Genomic DNA, 21474 nt, shown 5'->3' on the forward strand with positions numbered 1-21474 from the left:
GCTTCATCAACACTGATAATGAATATTTATAGATAGAGATTTCCCATTAAACAATGTTTGCTTTATTTTTGTAAGCTGCTTAGAGGGTCTATTTACAGTCATTTTGTTAAATAAACAATAAAATAAAATAGCTGTCCATTGTTGACAGCTCTCCACCTCCACCCAAGAAACACAATCCCACTTACCGGTACTTGTCTTATGTAATGGGGAAATTCACAGGGCAAATTCCGCTATAGGGAGGCAATGTCCTTTTGCCATGAATTAGCTAGATTAAACATACCTTAAAAACACAATATGCAGTTGGTAGCTAGTGCATCACCAATTACATTAATGTTTCAAAAGTTGAATCAGCTACTCTCACGCCTCACCCCCTGCTTTAATTCTTCCTGCCTTGGCTTGATGGAATTAAGTGGCCAGGCCAAATAGATTGTCTGAAAGAGATAATTGCAAATCAACTTTGGGATCAGTTGCTTCTGTTTGACTGGTCCTGCTTGGGTTCTTGGCCAGCACCTGATATTTCAGACTGTAAGTTTAGTTTCAGAGTGGTTGAAGACAATGGACTGAGGCCTGTACAGCAGACTGTATCCAGTCTGGGTCTGAGACACAGATGAACAGAAACTGAGATGGGGGCTGCCTGGGGTTGATCTTACTGAATAGGCTTGATAGTGGGCATGAATCCCCCCTTTTTTCCATTGATCCTGCCTTGTTTTATAGATACGCCATATGTTGATTGTTTTTTGATACCATGCTTTTCTCTGTCTAGTTCATACTTGTGTACTTTAAATCTTGATCCAGCCCCTCCTGTCAAAAGAGATTAGTAGATTTTGGCATTCCACAGGATGAGAAGATACTCACTGATAGCTTGTTTTCCCAGATGAGGGTGTATTCTTTATCCCCATCAGAAATGTCTTAATCAGGTCAGATAACAACAGCTGTCTGGACATCCTCTCAAGAGACAAAAGCTTCTGCTCAAAATTCTGTCTGCATCAAGAAAGGAATGGTTGTTTGGTGCTCGCAAAGGTTACAAATTTATTATGGGGGGGAAGGTAGTTTTCAAAATTTAGATCCAAGCCACATTTGATTAACTTCTGTCACCTAGAAGCAATTATCGTAATCGGTCTCAGCTCCTTTTGCTAGACTTCAGGATGCACAATTTTTTTCTATTTATAAAAGTATTTCTCTACCGCCCTCTTGCAAAACATCAGGTACAACAACATTTTTTTTTAGCGATACAAAGCATCTATGAAACATGTAGTCAGAGAGACTATATATACCTATAAAAGATTCTATATTCTTTTGGGAGCCAGAGACTGGTCAAGGTCCAGAATGACCTACCACTACCAACTCAGTATGTGAGGACACGTGGCAGCCTTCCTCATATACCTCTAGAACAATGATGGACAGATAACCTTTGGCCCTCCAGATGTTGTTGAACTCACATCAGCCCCAGCCAACATGTCCAATGACCAGGGATTATGGAATTTGGAATCTGACATCATCTGGAGGGCCACAGGTTCCCCATCCCTGCAATATCCCATTGTGAGGGTGGAGGCTTTTGCTTTTAAACAGTAAATAAATAGTAAAGAGTACTTAATGTAATTGTTTATAAGGAAACAGTTGAAGGCAAGGTCAAAACCAAGTGATTTACTTTAATAATCAGGACCAGAGGATTATTGCAGCTATATACTATATTGATTGGACATAAGCACCATGGCTTTAAAATAGGGAAAAAGAGAGGAAAATCAGCTGTAAGCAGGTCAGAAAGTTGGTTATGGGCCAAATGGCAGCTCTTGCATTCACATATACATATCATAGTCTAAGCAAGATGTTTTGGATGACTAGTGGCAAAAAGCACATCCGTTTATTAACACTATAATATAACAAATGAAGTATTATTGTATATAAATATAGGTATAAATATAGATAGAGACAGAGATATAGAGATATGTAGGCACCTCCCTACTTCCAAGCTCCCACGTGCATAAGTGAAATCATGTAAAGTGGGGAGCAGCCCATTTAATACAGAGGGCGCATGGGGAGAAGAGAGAGACCCTGGAAATTGGTTAGGGCCGCTGCCCAGCCTTTCCTGAACCTGCCTGCCTGGCTGCAGGGAGCCAGTGTGCATGGTGGCAGCTGGCCATGGAGGGCAAGGGCTTATAAGGGCACACAGCAGAACTGGTGCTATGACCTAGCATACAATGCCAGCTTAACTTAACACTGGCTTCCCATACATGGGATTGCTCCCTTGAGCCATTTTTGGGATTTTCAGCATTAAGGAAACCTCTCACGTTTCTCATCAAAACAAACCATCAAACCTTAGAGTTTAGTACTATCCTTCTCTCTTCTTCTCCCATTACCAGTTATGTCACCCATGCAGCAAACAGATTGTACATGTCACGGTGGCAATTAATAATATCCTGTGAAGGCTCCATACTTCCACTGCAAAAGTCATCTGGGCTAACAAAAATGGATAATGTGAATTCATCTTCACAGACCAAAAAATGATGTGCCTTAATGTCCCAAGTGATCAGGTTTCCAGTACAGTGAGCAGGCTGCAATTAATTTCCACTCACTATTAATCAATTTAAAATGCATTTGATATTTTTAACAAAAGCAATCATAAATCAAGATTAGTGTGTGTGTTTGTTTACTTTCTTTAAACTGGAAGTTGTTCCATTACTACCCCGTAAATCAAGCGCTGCTGTCATTATGTACCTTCTTTTAAATTAAATCAAATACTGCAGACACTTCATGGTAACTCCTTGTAGTTTATTTGTTGTTCTTTTTCTTTCAGAGCTTGAGGCAGAAGAATGGTGCAAACATCTTTGTATAGAATGTCTAGGAACCAGACTTAATGATATAAGCCTTGGTGAACCTGATCTACTTGCTGCTGGAGTACAGAGAGAACAAAATGGTAGGTGTTTAGGTCATCTGGTCTCATTTATCTAGGCTACTCTAAACATTCTTGCCTCAACTTGTAGTAATTCATTTGTGGTACCTCGGCTTGGTTCTTTTATTTCTGACAAGATCTTGGTATGATGTTCAAAGCCCAAATAATAATAATAAAAACAGTAAATTGTGTGCCTATTTGTTGCACATGAAAATTGCACTGCAGTATAAGCTTTGTAGTATTTATGACTGACAAAAAAGGTGATGTGGGATATCATTAGCTTACAGCTTACACTAAAAAAATTTTTAGAAGATTATTAGCATTATTTAAATTTGTATACTGCCCTTCATCCAAGGATCACAGGGCAGTTCACAACATAAAAATACAAGATGAGAAAATAAAATACATAATAAAAAAATGAAAACAAACCAATAACCTCCCCTCCCAAAAACACAAACCATCTTTAGAGACAGCCCCACATATAATGCATAGACAACAGAAGTTAGGCTATCCCTGTCCATATAGAAGTGCAGCTGGGATGCCAGCTGAAGTTCATGGAAGGCACCAGAGAGGCTATGTGAGCCTCAAGTGACAGCAAAGGATCCAAGAGTGCTTCCAAGTGATGTACCCACTCTTTCAGAGGGTGTGTAGCCAACCCCCAACTCAGAAAGTCATCCAGAATACCATGGTCATTGGTATCAAAAGCTGCTGAGAGGTCAAGAAGAATTAAAAGGGGCATATTTCCCCAGTCTCACTCCTGGCAGAAATCAGCATATAGGTTAGCCAAAGCAGTTTCTGTGCCAAAACTGCACCTAAACCCTGATTGAAAAGGATGCAGAAAATCAGTTTCATTCAAGAGTGCCTGGATCTGGTCCATGACCACCTGCTCAAGAGCCTTACCCAAGAAGGGAACATTGGCAACTAGCTGGTAATTACTTAGATTTTCCAAATCCAGGGAAGGCTTCTTAAGGAGTGGTCTTACCACTGTTTCTATCAAGCAGGCAGGGACCACCGTATCTCACAAGGAGGCATATTCTGAATAGATACCACCAAAATAGACGACCGTCATTATATAGTGTTAAAAAGAAAATCCTTCCTGGATTAATGTACAGGAGATACCATGTATTTCAGAAATGCTAGCAGAATTTTCACAGTAATGTTTGAGGTGTAGTCACTGGAACTGAAGTACTGGGCCTGAACTTTGCTCTTTGCAAACTATGGAAAGTGAGTGTGTCCCAGAAGGGATGTCCATGAGCTATGACTATCACAGTAGCAGGTAAGCACTGATGGAGCTGCTGGTCACATAAGTGGTCTGAACTGAACGGAAAGCCAGGACTGATGCTTCAGTGCAACATTTTACTACATTGACAGTTGACTACTAGTAGAAATGAACACAATTAGCATGCTTATTGTCCTGTGGTAAATAAATGGGACGACACAAACATGATTAGGCCAGCAGACACAAGGTCTCTGTGCAAGGCACACCCATAAGGAACCAAAGAGGTATGATTAGTGGCATCATTTAAAATGTAAGGAGTGAGTGAAATTGATGTTTCAGTAATATTCTGTGATGAATCATTAGGTACATTCCCTCAGACATTGCAATTTTGATAAATATCCCCCAGCATAGAAATTTACATTTAAATTAACAGAGCTAAATCTGTCACCCTAACTCTAGAAAGCAAATCAGACATTGTGCTTGTATGTAGCAAGAGGACATGATGTAAACTGTTCATTAATAAATTCATTAGCTATGGGGAGAAATAGCATCTCTATAATAGGAATATAAATTTGGGTGAATCAACTTCAATGTATTCACCTGTACAAGTCCTATTTAAATGGATGGTAGCTTGTGCAGAAATTTCCAATGAATTACATGTCCTTTGTTTGTTGTGAAACCCATAAAGAAGAGATTGTTCTTAACATTGAATTCCACCCTGTATTTTTCAGGGTTGTAAATATTCTGGTTGTAAATTGTTTTAACTGGTATTAATATTGCATTTTTATATTGTTGCCGTATGGTGAAGGGCAGGAAAGAAATCTGATAAATAACAACAGCAACAGCCACTCTGTTTAATTAATTTAATTTAGACAGGTGTTCATGCGGCACAAACCTTCACAGTTGTTGGAAAATGAAACTAATGGAGCAGTTGAAATGTGATGAGGGCAACTTGGGAAGAGGTGGCAAATAATATAAAGCCAGGACCTAAGCTGAACCTTGAATTATGCCTTTCATTGTTCTTACACAAATATTTTGGCCTCACTCTAAGAACATAGCCACAACATTTCCTTCTGTATCTCTACTAACAGCACTGTGTCGTTGTCGTTCCCCCCCCCCATTGTGTTTGTTTTCTTCCACTTCTGTTCATCTGCCTTTTTATTCTATTTGCACATCAAAGATCTGTAATGCAGCAGCTAATGGATGGTTAGCTGTGCTTTGTATCCAGCTTTCCATCTGGGATGATTTATGCAAAATGATATGATTAGAATCTGAAAACCTTTTGGTTTACTGTTGTTTTGCTTTATTGAGGTGAAATGGTATACATGGGTATGGGATTTAAAGAATGAGTTTGTGTTTTTCTTTTATTATTTAAATGATGATTGCCAAGTTTTCTGCATAATCGAAGTGCTTCATTTAGGCTTTGCATTGTTCATTCATTATGGCCTATGCCATGGTTTAGGTGGTCATCTGAACTGGGCTACAGTCCCTACAGAACAATTCCATGTGTACACTTAAAAGCATATTTGAGATACACTATTTTTGTTTTTTATTTATAAAAATATTTCTAAACTGCCTTGTTAAAAAATGTCATGATGATGTGCAATAAACATATTAAATTATAAAATTATTAAACATAGAACAAATGACCAACACAGAATCAAGTTAATTGTCTGAAAAAGCTTGGGGGGGGGGGAATTCCAGTCCAGGATGAAATATCAAAATTGTAAGCGTTTAAATAGGAACAGTGTTCTAAAGTACTGTTGCCATTGCACTAAAGGCCTTAGTTTGTGCAGAAACTAAACACTGGGACAATCAGGGCTTCTCTAGATAATCTCAGTGATAGGACTGGTATGTTAGGGACAAATGGTCCTTAGAGTAACCTGCAATTAGCTGCAATTTCTAAACCAACCTAAAGGGTAGTGCCACATAGAGAGAACTGCAATAGTCCAAACTAGCAGATGCCAAGGCATGCATCCCTGTGGCCAAATTATCCCTGTCCAGGAATGAGTATAGCTGGTGTACCAGCCAAAGCTGTAAGAAATCACTCTTAGCAACTGGGGACACTTCTGCCTCCAGTAATAGTGATGGCTCTAAGAGTAGTCCGAAGCTGCAGTGCAGCCCTGTCAAGAAAAGGCATCCTACTAATTTTCCAAACTTGGGAATGACTAACCCACGGGTTTCTGTCCTACTAGGATTGAGCTTCAGTTTCACTACATCTGACTAGATCTGCTAACCAGCCATTATTTAGCTTGCCTTGCAAGTAATATAATGTTCCAGCATGTAAACAGGTATCAGAGGAGTAAACACCAGTAACCTTCAGAATGGTCCTTACAAGAATCCTTTGAGATGGAGCTGTTATTTTCCATCCATGAGCTGTCAGGTGTATTTTATTTATTTATTGTTTAGGCTGTATCTCTGATCAATCATATTTGGCCTGTTTATCTTCCTGGGTTCTTCCCAGGAAGCCAGTATTTGTTTATCTATTTAACTTAGCGATTATATATCTGAATTGGTTTATAGAGAACATTCTACTCCAAAGCAATTGCTAAATAGTCCAAACCAAACAGAGGATCTCATTATCTGTCTCCCTCTCCCTCTGTCTGTACCAGGGTGATTTCATTTTTCTAAACAAATTCTGTCTCAACAACTTTGTTCTAAATTTGTGTTACTCCCTTTCTACAACTGGAAACACATTTGTTAGCAAGATCCAATAATGTTTTGTGTATATATGTCCATTAGCTTTGCTGAAAAACCCAGGGAATGGAACAATTTTCTGTAGAATCTTTTCAGTGCCTTGCATCATTTATGGATGATTATTTTCTGTTAACTTTTTAGCCACTTGGTTCTATTCCTGTAGTGTACCAATGCATAACTTTTTGTCTCAAGTCCTGAGTAATCGCTGTTGCTTCTGTTTCTTTGCCTTGCAGCTGATGTTCAATTTAATCATGAACATTTCTTCTTAATCCACGACACCTCACCTTAGACACTGACCTCCAATGCAGAGCAGACAAATGTCTCTAGACATTTTGAGCATATCATGTTGCCTGAATGCCCTTTTCCAATAACACACTCGAATAATTAAAGGAAGCTATGGGTTTTCTTCCTTTCTGTTGAACTTTTAGGTTTTGACTGTATTTTTTGCCCCACACCCTGAATGAAGACTTGATACACGGATTGGTTAAAGGTTATATTTATTGAAATATAACAAGGAAGACTTGTGCCAATACAAACAGAAGTGCAAGCTGGTATAACCTATGCTAGCAGGCAGAAAATCTCATGGTTGCTGCTAAGCACCAAACCATCTCAGAGCAACTCCATCACCCAAACTGAAGGGAGGCAAAAACATATTCCTATAAAGGGAAACCATATGTAGATTGATTGACAGGTGCCAGCCACCCCCACTGCTCAGCATTCAGAAGGTGGCACCTATGAGGCTACAAGACCACCATACCAAGCTGCCCCCCCCAAGCCATTCAACAGTGGTGGTCCTTAGTGGAGTGCCCCCAACTCAACAATGTAAATCTGGTTACAGATGGAAGACCTGAATAATCAGTAAACAAATGTGCTGAAAACCAGAAATACCATATAAAATCAGAGTATTCTGCAGTGGAGACATAGCCTTTCATACTTGGGATTTAGTTTTAAAGTACTTGTTGCAAGACTGACACCCATTAGTGTGATTAATGAGAAATATAGCCTCAGAGGAGAGGATGGATAGCCGTGACATTGAGTGAATCAGCTTAGGAGGTATCACTGGGACAAAAATTAAATGGAATGAGACAGAAAATAATATTGAGACTAACAAATTTACTTATAGCCATATGGGAGCTTTAATCTTTGACATATACATAAGAATTCTTTGGTCACATAAATTTCTCAAAAAAACTTTTCTCAGTTTTCCTCTGATTTATTTCAGGCTTGTTTTTCTATCACCTGTCAAAAATTGCATATCATTTTGGAGTGATATGCAGTGAGTTGCAACTCCTTTGTAATCCCTAGCACTGGTTTTGCTGATTCTGTACAACATTAGATCCTACATTGAATTTTAAGTTATTAAGACCTCACTTTTTTCGGATAATCCTGTTAAATGCTAGGTCATATATGACTTCAGTATCCAGAGATCAAGACACACATAAAGGTAAAGGTAAAGGTACCCCTGCCCGTACGGGCCAGTCGTGTCCGACTCTGAGGTTGCACGCCCATCTCGCTTAAGAGGCCGGGGGCCAGCGCTGTCCGAAGACACTTCCGGGTCACGTGGCCAGCGTGACAAGCTGCATCTGGCGAGCCAGAGCCGCACACGGAAACGCCGTTTACCTTCCCGCTAGTAAGCGGTCCCTATTTATCTACTTGCACCCGGGGGTGCTTTCGAGCTGCTAGGTTGGCAGGCGCTGGGACCGAGCAGCGGGAGCGCACCCCGCTGCGGGGATTCGAACCGCCGACCTGACGATCGGCAAGTCCTAGGCGCTGAGGTTTTACCCACAGCGCCACCCGTGTCCACTGCCAAAATCTCTATATTCCCATATTCTTGGGCTTATGCTGGTCCACATGTGCATAGAGTAAGTTAACTGAAAATTCAAGAATACCTGATAAACATGGCTTCTAAGACCATCACCTACTGTTACATCTGAAAAGGAGCTGTCACAGACAGTGCATCTGAGTTAGGTGATGTGACAATATCTCCCAAAGTGGAAGTATTGGGAGGCAACTGGTAAAATCACAGAAGTGGAAAGAATGTGACCTTCCACACCGCATCTGTGAAGATTAATTATATGTGATGTGGAAAACCTGTGGATCAAGGTTTTGGTAGTGGTGGGGGGATGGAATAACCAATAGTAAGGAGACAATTTGGGTTGTGACAAAAGCATAGGGGAGGGTTTAACTCTACATAGTATTCTTGATTAACCACTTTCCTCCAAAGCTTCTATTGGTATCTAAATGAAGGCATACAGGTACCTGACCAAAAAGAAAAATTAGTTCCATTGTGTAGTTTCATCTTACATGTTTTCAGATTTTATTTTATTTTTTTTTAAAAAATTAGATTTTCCAGAATTATAACAAAAACCACAAAGCAGAATGACACACAAAAACAGAAAGAAAGAAAAGAAAAATACATCAATGAACGAAAGAAGAAAAAAGGAACAATAAACAAATAAACAATAACAACAAACTTAATTCTTTACAAATCCAACCTTTTAAACATCTTGGTTGACTTCCTCTAGTCCCTCCCTTCTGAGTTTCCTTGTAGTTAAAAGTAACAGCTTTCCAATATTATTATTAAACTAAAACAATTTCAAATTATAGTCCATCTTATTCACTTTTCTTAATATTCTAAATCCCATTTATTTAATTATAACTTAGTTTAATCCTAGGCCTATTTGTTTCTTTCAAGTAATTCCTAATTTTTTATATTACAATATTTATTCAAATAGTCCTTGAATTTCCTCCAGTCCTCTTGAAACTCCTCTTCTTTCTGGTCGCGGATTCTTCCAGTCAGGTCAGCTAGCTCCGAAAAGTCCATCATCTGCATCTGCCAATCTTCCACTGTTGGTAGTTCTTGTGTTTTTTAGCATGTAATATTCGAGCGGCCGTTGTGGCATACAAAAATAATTTAACATCTTTCTTGGGCAATTCCAAACCTGTTATTCCAAGAAGAAAGGCCTCTGGTTTCTTAATAAATGTATATTTCAACATTTTTTTTCAGTTCATTATAAATCTTCTCCCAGAAGTCTTTCACCTTGGGACAAGTCCACCACATATGGAAAAAAAGTACCTTCTTTTTCTATACATTTCCAACAAAGGTTATCACTATTGTGATAAATTTTTGCTAGTTTTACGGGGTCAAGTACCATCTGTACATCATCTTCATAATATTTTCCTTTAACATCGTACATGCAGTAAACTTAACCCCTTTCTTCCATAGCCTCTCCCAATCCTCCATCATTATATTATGTCCCACATCTCTTGCCCAATCAATCATAACCTATTTAACTTGTTCATCCTTTGTATGCCACTCCAACAACAAATTATACATTTTAGACATATTCTTAACTTTAGTATCTAACAACTCCGCTTCCAATTTGTTTTTTTCTGTTGCAAAACCATTTCTCTTATCCATCTTATATAATTCATTAATTTGATAATATTGCAACCAATTCACTTTATCTTTAATTTGTTCAAATGGTTTTAATTTTAAACCTTCCTGTTCCTCTAACAACAAATCTAAGTATCTCAACCATTTGTTTTCCATATTTAACTTTTGGAGGGCCTGTGCTTCCATTGGCGAAATCCATTTTGGTGGTTTTCTTACTAAGAGATCTTTATATCTAGTCCATGTTTTCAGATTTTCTAATGAAATATGTTGATGCTTTGTTTGGTTTTTTCCCTTTGGAATAAAAAGGTCCATCACAGTAAAGAAGCTCTTTCAAAATAGCTCTCTAATTGAAATTATTAATGCAATAAGAAGAAGCTAATGATATCATTTTATGAAGGTCACTGACAACAGACAGTGTTTAACTGTTACATTATGCCATTGAGCATCTGTTACTAATGATAAAGAGGTCTCAGCTGTGCTTCCAGATGTACTATGAGCTGTCTTCTGAGAGAGCTGCATTGATGTATTTAAATGGGTTTATTATTTACATGCTTGTCACTAGACTGAAAGGGAATTATCATTATAATGCAAGCTAGCTCACTATTTTCACCATGATTTTCCACTCCTTTTCAGAGCGCTTCAATGTTTACCTAATGCCTACACCAAATTTAGATATCTACGGAGAATGTACAATGCAGATTACACATGAAAACATCTATCTCTGGGATATACACAATGCTAAGGTGAAGCTGGTGATGTGGCCTCTCAGTTCTCTGAGAAGATATGGGCGGGACTCAACATGGTTCACTTTTGAATCTGGAAGGTAAGAGACAATTATGGAAATATAGTAAGTAGATTGACTCATATGGAATAATGTTTTATTGTTGCCATGATGGGACATGAAGCATCAATGGACACTTTTAAGAGAAGTTGTTATTTTTCTGTCTGGAATTTGATTTTTTTGATTTCTTTTAATGAAAGAAGTTCTAATTTAATGAAAGAAGTTCTAAAGAAGTTCCAAACTTTCTTTTTCACATCAAGTATACATACCTGACAACTGAGCACCAGACTTCATGCACTTGATGAAGCAGAATTTAGTCCTGAAAGCTTGCCTTGCATCTAGTAAAAATGGAAGCGTGTCATCATGTAGGCCCTACTGGAGAATTTGTAGTGCCTCTTCACAATCCTGGATTTGCATTAAATCAGGGAGGGGGAGGGGGATCAAACTGAAGGCAGGTTGCACAACTGCAGTGGCCATGGCATGGAAGCCCATCCCTCCACCATCCCTATCCTCGCTTTACTCAAACTTCTGTTATTGTTTAAAACAGCTACTTCTTCCCCTTTCACTGACCTTTCCTTTTCACTGTTCTCAAACTTCTCCCTCTTCTTTTCCTTGCTGCCTCTTGTCAGAGAGATAAGGGGTCCAGACCCCTGAAAATTCCATAGTGCCCTCACAGAATGTATTTCACTCCTTGTACCATGTCTTATCTCAACCATGAAGCTCCAGATTCCGTGTTTCTATTTAGAACATATATTTCATTAGGAAGCAAATGCCCATATATTTACAGCATCCATAGCTGAACTTCACCTTCTCTAACTGAACAGCCTGAACTTGCCATTAACATTCTGTTCATCTTAAACATACAGTAGCATATATGATCATGGGGTATGTGTGCAAAGGGGGACTGCAGAGGGAGACAGAGGAGGGGACATGGAAATTGGAAATGTCTGTGTCCAAGGGAGAGTTGAGAAAAGGAAGGAGGAAAAAGGGAATAAAGGTGAAAATGCAGGTAAAGGTAAAGGGACCCCTGACAGTTAAATCCTTTCACGAACAACTCTGGGGTTGCGGCACTCATCTCGCTTTACAGGCCAATGGAGCCGGCGTGTGTCTGCTCCATAGACAGTTTTTCGGTGTCACGTGGCCAGCATGACTAAGCCACTTCTGGTGCAATGGAACACTGACACCAGAGCAGCGCATGGAAACGCTGCTTACCTTCCTGCCGGAGTCGTACCTATTAATCTACTTGCACTTTTTGGGGTGCTTACGAACTGCTAGGTTGGTAGGAGCTGGGACAAAGCAACAGGAGCTCATCCCATTGCGGGGACTCAAACTGCTGACCTTTTGATTGGCAAGCCCAAGTGGCTTAGACCACAGCACCACCATGCAGGGGAAGGTGCAAAAAAGGAGAAAGTAGGAGGCACGGGAATGAGAGTGAAAGTGGGGGTGTGAAAAGAGCTGCAGAATATGAGGCGATGGTGGCTTAATCACTGGAATGTGAAAAGAGTGCTTTGTACTTGCAATGTGTGGGGAAGAAGCAGCAAGAGGTTGCCATAATAAATTTGTTATAAAGTTGCAATAGGACTGCTTGTTGTTTTTGCTGCAATACAGCTACCCTCTGGGAGTTCTGACACATAAATACAGCAAATACAGAAAACTCCATTAGTCTGTGTGCTTTCCAACTTAGCAAAGGGTAGTGTACTTGCCATAATAAAATGGGATGAAGCATAAGACATTTCAGGTTGATGAATAAGTAAGCATGCTTAAGTTGGCAGCAGACATAAATTCTACATGTTGTAGTTGTGGTTTTGAACACACATTATCTACGCTGACAATGCAGCAAATGTGTGTCAGTTATCCATATTTAGGTGAAGAGAGAAGAGCCGCATGCTTGTTTTGAGCCTAGAAGGTGTGATGCCAAATGGTAAAAACCCCTTTCAGGCATTTAAAACATTTATAATAAACTTTTGAGGATGTTGGCAGCATGTTGGTGGCAGATTTGACCATCACCACAGATGCATTAATGAGAATGTCTGTGGACAACCCACGTGTCCAGCCGTGGAGTATTCTTTGCAAAGGAGCTGCAAACCCTTTTGCATCTGCATACGTAGGCCCTCTACAGACATTATAATTAACATGCTTAGGTCAGGGTCAGACTCTTCAGTCCACATTTTAAATGCTTAAAATGAGCTTTTTCAGAACGTAACTGCTCAAGAGCAGGAATCAGTTCTGTTATTTGGTCTTCCCACTGAGTGTGTCTAATGGTTTCATTACCAAGAAGGGAAGGGAAGGATGATAAAAACCTAAAAATAGGCACAAGAATATAAATTGCAGTTGTGGTTCGAGGACCCGACCCCCGCAATGTGAAATGAATACACAAGGACACGTGATATAAGGTTAATGGGCAAGGAAAGGCCACAACTTTATTGATTACAGCAGTGAAAAGGTATTGGCTTAGGCATTGGATCTCTAAAACAAGTGGGTTTATTCACCAGTAGGTGGAGCCTGTTGATGCTAATCCAACTATAGGCTCACCCCTGATGTCACCGAGGGTCGTGCCATGGCCTCCCGCCAAGCAGGCATCGGACAGAATACACGACCACCAGATTCCTTTAACGGAATACCCAAAAATTGAAGGCATAGGCGATGGCCACACCTAGCCCTTCGACACACCACAACACATTATTCCAATGCCTAACCGCCACCCGAGCCAAAAGGCTCGCCGCCAATACCCTCACAGCTGTAACCAATCCCTGATGCTGCTGATGATGCTAGTTAACCAAATGTCATTCCCTTAGTCTGGGTGCCTGCCGAGGGGCATGGGCGCCAGCCAGGAGAGGTGGAGGCAGGGGGCTAACGCCCCCTGCTAGGGACGGTGCTCGGGCTCCTGCCCACAACCACTCCCCTCTCTTCCAGGGAGGAGAGTCTTTCCCAAGCCATGAACTTTTTCGTATCGCAATTGGTGTGCCTGAAGTCAGTGTGCTTTAGCTCATAAAGATTCAGCTAAAACTTTTGTGAATGATAGAATCTGGGAAACTGGACTGTTAACATGAGCCAAAAATATTAGAGCAACCAGTAGCACAAGTAAGGGTTATCATGCTCAAGTTGAGGAATACCTACCTAAGTTTTCAAAAAAATAAAAAATAAAAAAAAATCTTACAACAATTTGTCATAGACTTTTATCTTTCCAATTTGTCACTTTTGTTCAGGAATTGCTTGTTCAGGAATTTATTGCTTTGTTCTAGAATTTATCACATGGTAGCAGCTGTTTCAAACATTCCTGGTGTCAACAGAACTCGTTGGTGACCTTGGGGCAGTTACTCTCTCTCAGCCTAACCTACCTCACAGGGCTATGCTGAGGATTAATTGGGGTAAGAAGAACCATGTACACAACTTTGAGCTCCATTGAGTAAAAGGTGGCATATAGAAGTAATAAATAATTAAGAATTCAATTTATCACCCATCTCTAGCAATATCTAATATGTGTCATGCTCAGAACAGACCTATAAAAAGGAATGGAAATGACTTTTTGAGATTCCTGCATTGTACCTTCCAGTTCTACAATTCTGTCCTTCTATAAACTAGCAGCATAAACTGTGGGCATTTGTATACGTCCATGCAGAGTATGTAACCAGATGCTGGTGATGAGCTTTCAGTCTTATAGCTGTCCATGGTGCTGATAAAAGGAATCTACCAAAGATGAAAGCTCTAGTGTCAGATTTAGCTTGGCCCTGATTATGTTTTGTGTGTGTGTGTGTGTGTGGCTACTGTAAGTTTCTTGCTGTGGATTGCCATCTATGGTAAATTGTATAAAGTAATAGTTTTAAGTAGTTCAGACAGATAAGCAAAGATTAGAGTAACCCTTCTGTTTTACCATTTAAGCAAAATGTGACATTAGCTCTAGGGATAACATTTAGGAGTAATACACAATCCTTCTTAAGCTCCAGAATCAACGTGTGAAAAGAGGCAGAGGAGACATATGTGAGCATGGGGACATTTTTAGTCTTCAGAAGGGACCTCCTTATATGTACATAAATGTAGTAGGTTTTGTGAAACTGTTGGTTGTTGGCATCCAGGATAAATGAGGGTTGAAATAATGAGCCTGTCTTGCTCAGCATTAGCCTTGGAGAGAAAGACTGAAATAACATCTTTATTTTGAGGTTTGTTGAGTGTAATTTGCTTTACATTCAAGGTCTCTTTGCTATATTAAAAAACAAATGTTTCCTAGATCCGATTGATATTGTTTATTGTGATTTGTTGCCATATTGGCTTAGGTCATTACCTTGAATCACCTTGGTATAGAAAACAATGTTTGCTCATACTCTTCGCTTGTAATGTAAAATAAATTGGAATACTGTAGAGAGAAATGCAGGGAGGATCAAGCTTTGGAGCTGGGAGTTGGATTGGTAAACTTGCAATAGTTTAACTGTATGGTTTTTAAGCAACAGTAAATGGCAAGAAGTAAAATTTCAAAGTCTTATTTAACAGCACTGTATCAATTGTTGCTATGAGTGTTTGTCAGGTAAACTCTTGAATATGGAGCTTTGGTTCAACATTTGCAGTCATGATGTTGACACACCTTGTTTTGATGACAAGCATGCCGAAATATTTTCTGTTCCATTTCATGATAGGCAAGCTTGATATTATTTCATTTCAGTGGTTCAGAGCTTGGTTTGGAGGTAGTGATACTGCTTTCAGGTGATGGTAAATGTGTAATGTTATATGTATATCCATATGGGATAATTTGTGCATAGTTCTTCAGTTAACATCAGTCCTAGTATTTCCCTCCCTCTGCCCCCTGCAGAATACCCCATATGGTTGGCATCTGCTAGGTGGAAAAACTAGAGGAATGAGCAGACAGTGCTGGCTGACATCCTTAACTGGTCCTCAGGGACTTAAAGGCCTAGACTGCAAAACCAGGGTCGTGAGACTGTTAGGGCCCTGCTGTGATCAGCTGCTTTGGGAATTAGAGCCATGGCTAAAGGCAGGGCAGGTTGAATGATAAGTTTATGCATGACATAAAAGGATTGAGAGACTCTCCGTGGGCATCCATCTTCTGCTGTGTGCAGTCAGTATCTTGAGATTGCCACTCTTGAAAGTCAGACAGCTGCTGATATCTGATAGCACAGTTGGCATAATATATAGGGAAGTTTTTAAACGATTGCTATTTCCATTTACCCTAGGCAGCACATCCACAGAAGACTAATGATATATCTAGATAAGTGGTTGTACTCCTCTCTGTTATCATGTTCTGATGAAGGTTAGAAATGTTAAAAATAAATATAAATAGATAAATTGGTTTCTTTTGCCTTGTAAAGAAAAAGAAGTGGAAAGGAGTACAACATATATAATCCAGCAAAAAAGAAACTGGAACAGATGAAAAATATAAATAATGGGGTAAGATTATCACAACTTTTCCCCCAAGGTGGACCAAGAACTAAAGATGTCATTTCAGTACCATAAACATTTAATGCAGTATGTTCACTTTTAAACTTGCTGTGTTATCATATTTACCACATTTCCTCCCTACAATCCTACAGAGAAAATTTAGCATTCATGTTAAGCTAAATTCTGCCCTAGCATATAGCCATGCTCTGGTCTGTAGGGCCACAGGTTACAACCAGGTCACAAACAGATTGCAGCTTGTGATAATTGAGCTGAAGCCAAGTAATTATGCCTGGGCAGGAGAGTGAGGATGAAAGGACAAGCCAGGAGGTAGGACCAAATAACTACCAAAGGATACAGGAACATGCCAAAGCTCAGTGGATTAGTGGATTCACTGTCTGGCATGAATGGGTGGTGTCAGCCTAGACCCTCTTAAATTTGCTGTTTGGCTCTGAGGCCATTATAAAATGAATGCTCACTGTCATTTCCCTTTCTGTGTGGAAATGCAGTCATATGAGCTTTGTTTTGTGAATAAATTCAAGTTCAATGTGTTGCTATTAGTATCATAACAACTTGGGACTATTTTACCTATGAAATCACCTTACCTCGCATGTTCCCACTCAACCACTTCGATCAGTGGAACTGACACTGCTACAGGTGCCACATAATACACATTCTGCATTTGTAAGAACCTGATCGTTTAGTGTGGCAGCACTTTGGAAGTGCCTGCTGAATGATATCAAGCAGGTGCCTTCATTCTAATCTTTTCAGTGCCCTCTAAAGACATTATTTTTTAAACAAGCCTGCCTAGATGCTTAGGAAGGTAATGCTTAGAGGGTTGATCTGAATTTTAACCTGTTTGGTATTTTAACTTTTTGTATTGTAATTTTTTCTTGATAATTTTATTGTTTTATCTTTTTTGTAAACTGCTTTGAGGGTTTGTTTGTTTTTTTTACAATTAAGCAGTGTATAAATTTTATGAAATGAAATAAAATAAATTCACCCAAGAAGCAAAACTCATCACTTGTTCTGGCTTGATATCTGGTGTAGGTGAAATCCCTGTTTCTTGCTTCCTTACATGTTGAACTTTTGAGGTACCCTATAATGTGGTAGACATGGAACTGTTTGCCTGGTGTTATCATATGTATAAATAATAATTTTAATAATACCCCACCCATCTGGCTGGGTTTCCCCAGCCACTCTGGGTAGCTTATGGCAAATCTAAAAACATAATAAAAACATCGCTATGGTTCTTAACCATCCTAGGATGGTTTTATTTCCTATTTGAAGTTGTAACATTGGAGGTAGATAAGTACCGTATTTTTCGCTCTATAACACGCACCCGACCATAACACGCACGTAGTTTTTAGAGGAGGAAAATCCGTAGGCATGCCACCCGTAGGCATTTCCTCCATAACACGCACAGACATTTCCCCTTACTTTCTAGGAAGAAAAAAGTGAGTGTTATGGTGCAAAAAATACGGTATTTTATTTCTTATCATGAGATTCTCTTCATTTTTGAAGGAATGTAATTGTCATATTTGTGGTGAGAAGGATAAGAAGGTAACAAGGATAAAAAAAATTCTTGTCCAAATAATACAATATTTTAAGACTAATATAAGCTTAATAAATGATTGCTCTAGCATAGGAAAGAAGCTCAGATTTTGGAATATGCCATTATGACTCCTAAATTTGTGCGTGTGTACTGTTATTTTGCCTTTGTTAAGCAGAAGCACCAAAGCCAGGCAAGGTGTGCTAAATAATATGTATAATTCATTCCATTGCACTGGGTTTTATAATTCTCGAGGATTAATTATCTGACAACATGTTAGTTTGCTCCACTGCTTCCATCTCTGGAAAAGGTGGGTGCATCATTAAAACTGTATAGATAATTAGCTTCACCAGCCTGCTTTTGTTTGTGTGTTTATATTATTATTCAGTGCAGCATGTAATATAGATAAGTTTAATACGGTTTCTTAATGAATACCTGATGGTTCGGGGGGGAGCCCTCCTCAGTCTATGTTCATGTTTTATTGCAAAGGTGTTGTGTTTTTAAGGTAAACTTTATGTTTTGAAGTTGGTGGGCTCTCTGAATACTTAATTTGTTCATAAGCATGCTGTATCTACCTCCACAGTCAATACTATTCCTATTGGGGGAATGGTACAAATAGCACAATGCTCAATGCAGAGTTGTGTACCACATGTGAGCTGAGAGATCTTTCAACACTTCCATAACCTCAGAGACCTTTGAAATAATTCAGAGGCTTCCTGGGGTGTCTCTCTCCACAGTGCTAGAAAAACTGAAGGGAGGCTGGTTGGCACAGAAGTGACACATGACTCTGATCTGTTTTGACCTAAGCTGAACTTCTTTCCTGACCAAGCCTGTAGTGTAGTGTTGTGTAGCCCAAGCAGAGCACCACTGAATTTGAAGGCACTTCTAAGATGGCTGTCTAGTGATCTCCTCAGTAATTACAGTGCTGAGGGGAGGGAAATCTCTTGTGGCTCTTTTCCAGATAGAACTGTGAAGGCTGAGGACCAGCTGGCCATTGAGTTTTGAAGTTCACACTGTGCTGACTGACAGATCAGTAGTATGCAAGTGCCATTTCTGAGCTGGTCAGGTTATGGGAGGGCAGGGGGCATTATGTGGTATATGAAATGCTGTTTTATAAGAAGTAAGTGCAAAATATAGAGCGATATTAGCCACAAATATGACATGTATCCATCATGCAAACAAATATACCCATACAAAGATGTCCTATGTCCGTATCTTAATATTGTATTACATACTTCACATCCTCTCCTTACTGTAGTTGGTTTCTTTTCCATCTTCAGTTTATATTTCTGAGAGGGATTCAAGAAACCTGCCAAGTTGGCATAGTTTTTAGATTATCCAAAGGAGGGTTTAAAGGTTAGCATCTGCCCTCTAAAAACCAGATTGGGAAATGTCAGTTCAAATTGACTAACATCTGTCTCATGAAAACTTTCTTAGTATAACTTTAGGTTTTGTAGCTAACCCTTCAAAATAAATCTATAGACTAAGCCCATAGCTATTAAAATAACAACAGTAGATAAAACCATTATTAAAACATGGGGCAATAAAATGTTATTTTATATAATAAGTATATTTTAAAATTTCTGTTTTGCATGGATAGAGGAGGAGTGATGTGAAGATGAAACTACCAGGCATGGAATGCCTTACCCCAGTGAAAAGGAAAACTCTTTTTCCACATTGCTTTATGTATAATATCCTGTAAAGTGCACCAGCTGATCCATTTGTACCAGCAGGTTGTTGTTGTGAAGTGCCCCTTTGAACATTCCTCATTCAGGATGGAAGGTGTTTGTGTCAATGCCCAGCTTTGTGAAAAACACCCAAGCCATGCTTGTGTTTGGAGTGGGGGGTTGGTCTGCTGTTACTATGAACTTACAAAGAAAGACTGTAGAAATTGGATTTTATCCCTGAGAACATTATATTTTTCTGGAACACTAACAACAGAAAGTAAGCAAGACAGAAGAACCTTCCTATTGAGTAACAGAATTGATCAGCCCACAACATACATAACCAGGAGTATTCAAGATTAGGAAGGGTTGCTCCAGACAAGTACAGTTGAACTTTTCTGAGTTTTTCCTGACTCTTCATCACCTAAAAAGGAGTTTATATTGTTAGTTCCATAAACCCTAAGAATCATAGTTTTGAACAAATAGAATAGCTGTGAAACCAGCTTCCAATGGTCCTCCCACCTCTTTAAATATTGCCTCTGTCAACTTCAGCCCAATGCACTTCAAAGCAAGAGGAATTCATATACTGAAGTCCACAAACTAATGATTATGAGCAACACATCGAGTCACAAAAGCAGGGCCAATATTTACTAGTGAGTTGACTCCTGAATCCAAGATACATGTTTTTAATCTTTCTTGGAAATTTCAAATGTCTATCACATGGACAGAACCCTTCTGTGAAGCAGTAGAACTTTTGGACCTTGTCAAGTACTTCTTGAGTTTAATGGATTGGAGACAGCTGAGAATGACTATATCACACCTTTTAGAGCAGACCAGACACTGAACTACTTAGATCTGTGTGTTCTCTTCATTGCCCTTTACTTACTCCATGTTCTTCCTGTTGTTAATCTTTGTTCTGTGTCATCACTGATTTACAGGTCTTCTCTACTTTTTCTATGACCTTTTTTTCACCTATAGGGCTTGTCTGCTGTCAAGATATGCTGCTTTGATTAATTGCATTTCCTGCTCAACTTTGGTTGGCTTCACTCTCATCTTTACTTGTTAACCTTTGCAAGCTGTTATTGTGAACTTTTATGTGCTTTAACCTTTTCTTTATTGACTATCTCACCCTACCAGCACAGCCTCAGTGCTCTTTGCTGTTTGGTTTTTGGTTTTTGTTTTTTTGAAAATTATTTTCCTTGTATAGCTCCTGGCTTTTTTCCTATCATTGTAGCCGTATAGCACTGGTATAATTGTATTTCCACAACAGTGTAAGTGGGGAAATTCCAACTGGAACTTTTTTATTTTGGGTGCTCGATGACATAATGGGACTTGGAAAATTCTTTCACATGCCAATGGAGAATATGCAGGCAAATGGACTGGGGCCACAAAGCTTCGCTCTGCTAAATCTATGCTAACCTGAGTTTTTGTGGCACATAAATCTTACCCAAACTATGAGTAATTAGAGTTTTTCCAGTTTAATCATGGTTAGCATGAACAGAGGAAGGGACAGGCAGTGTACATAGGCAAATGTCTCATGCATATATGGGTTGACTAAGATGAGGTATGATTGTCCAAACACAGTCTCACTTACAGGCAGCAATCTTCAAATGCACTTCACAGTCACTGTGGCAGCTACCACTTCCTTCCTTCCTTCCTTCCTTCCTTCCTTCCTTCCTTCCTTCCTTTCTTGACTCAAGTGAATGGGCCAATTGCAATTTTAAAAAATATATACAAGGGCCAACAACCTGGCACATGTGCCATCCCTGTTCTATAGATATGGTAATATAGGAAGCTGATCACTCTGAAACCGAGTGGGGTGAATGATCTGGTCTTTGCCCATGGGAGAAGCTGAAATTCAATATGAAAAGCATTTTTTACAGCAGTCTGTA

General features: G+C 39.3%; 1 protein-coding gene across 1 annotated transcript in view; it reads left to right on the forward strand.

Moving 5' to 3' along the window:
• DOK6 (docking protein 6) overlaps positions 1–21474 on the forward strand; it is a 188537-nt gene that overhangs the window by 127127 nt on the left and 39936 nt on the right. The window contains exons 4-5 of the mRNA XM_053396618.1: positions 2795–2914; positions 10837–11026. Of these exons, the coding sequence (XP_053252593.1) occupies positions 2795–2914; positions 10837–11026 (310 nt within the window). The remainder of the gene's footprint in view (positions 1–2794; positions 2915–10836; positions 11027–21474) is intronic.

Source organism: Podarcis raffonei, chromosome 7 (genome assembly GCF_027172205.1).
Source record: "Podarcis raffonei isolate rPodRaf1 chromosome 7, rPodRaf1.pri, whole genome shotgun sequence".
NCBI classification, from domain to species: domain Eukaryota; kingdom Metazoa; phylum Chordata; class Lepidosauria; order Squamata; family Lacertidae; genus Podarcis; species Podarcis raffonei.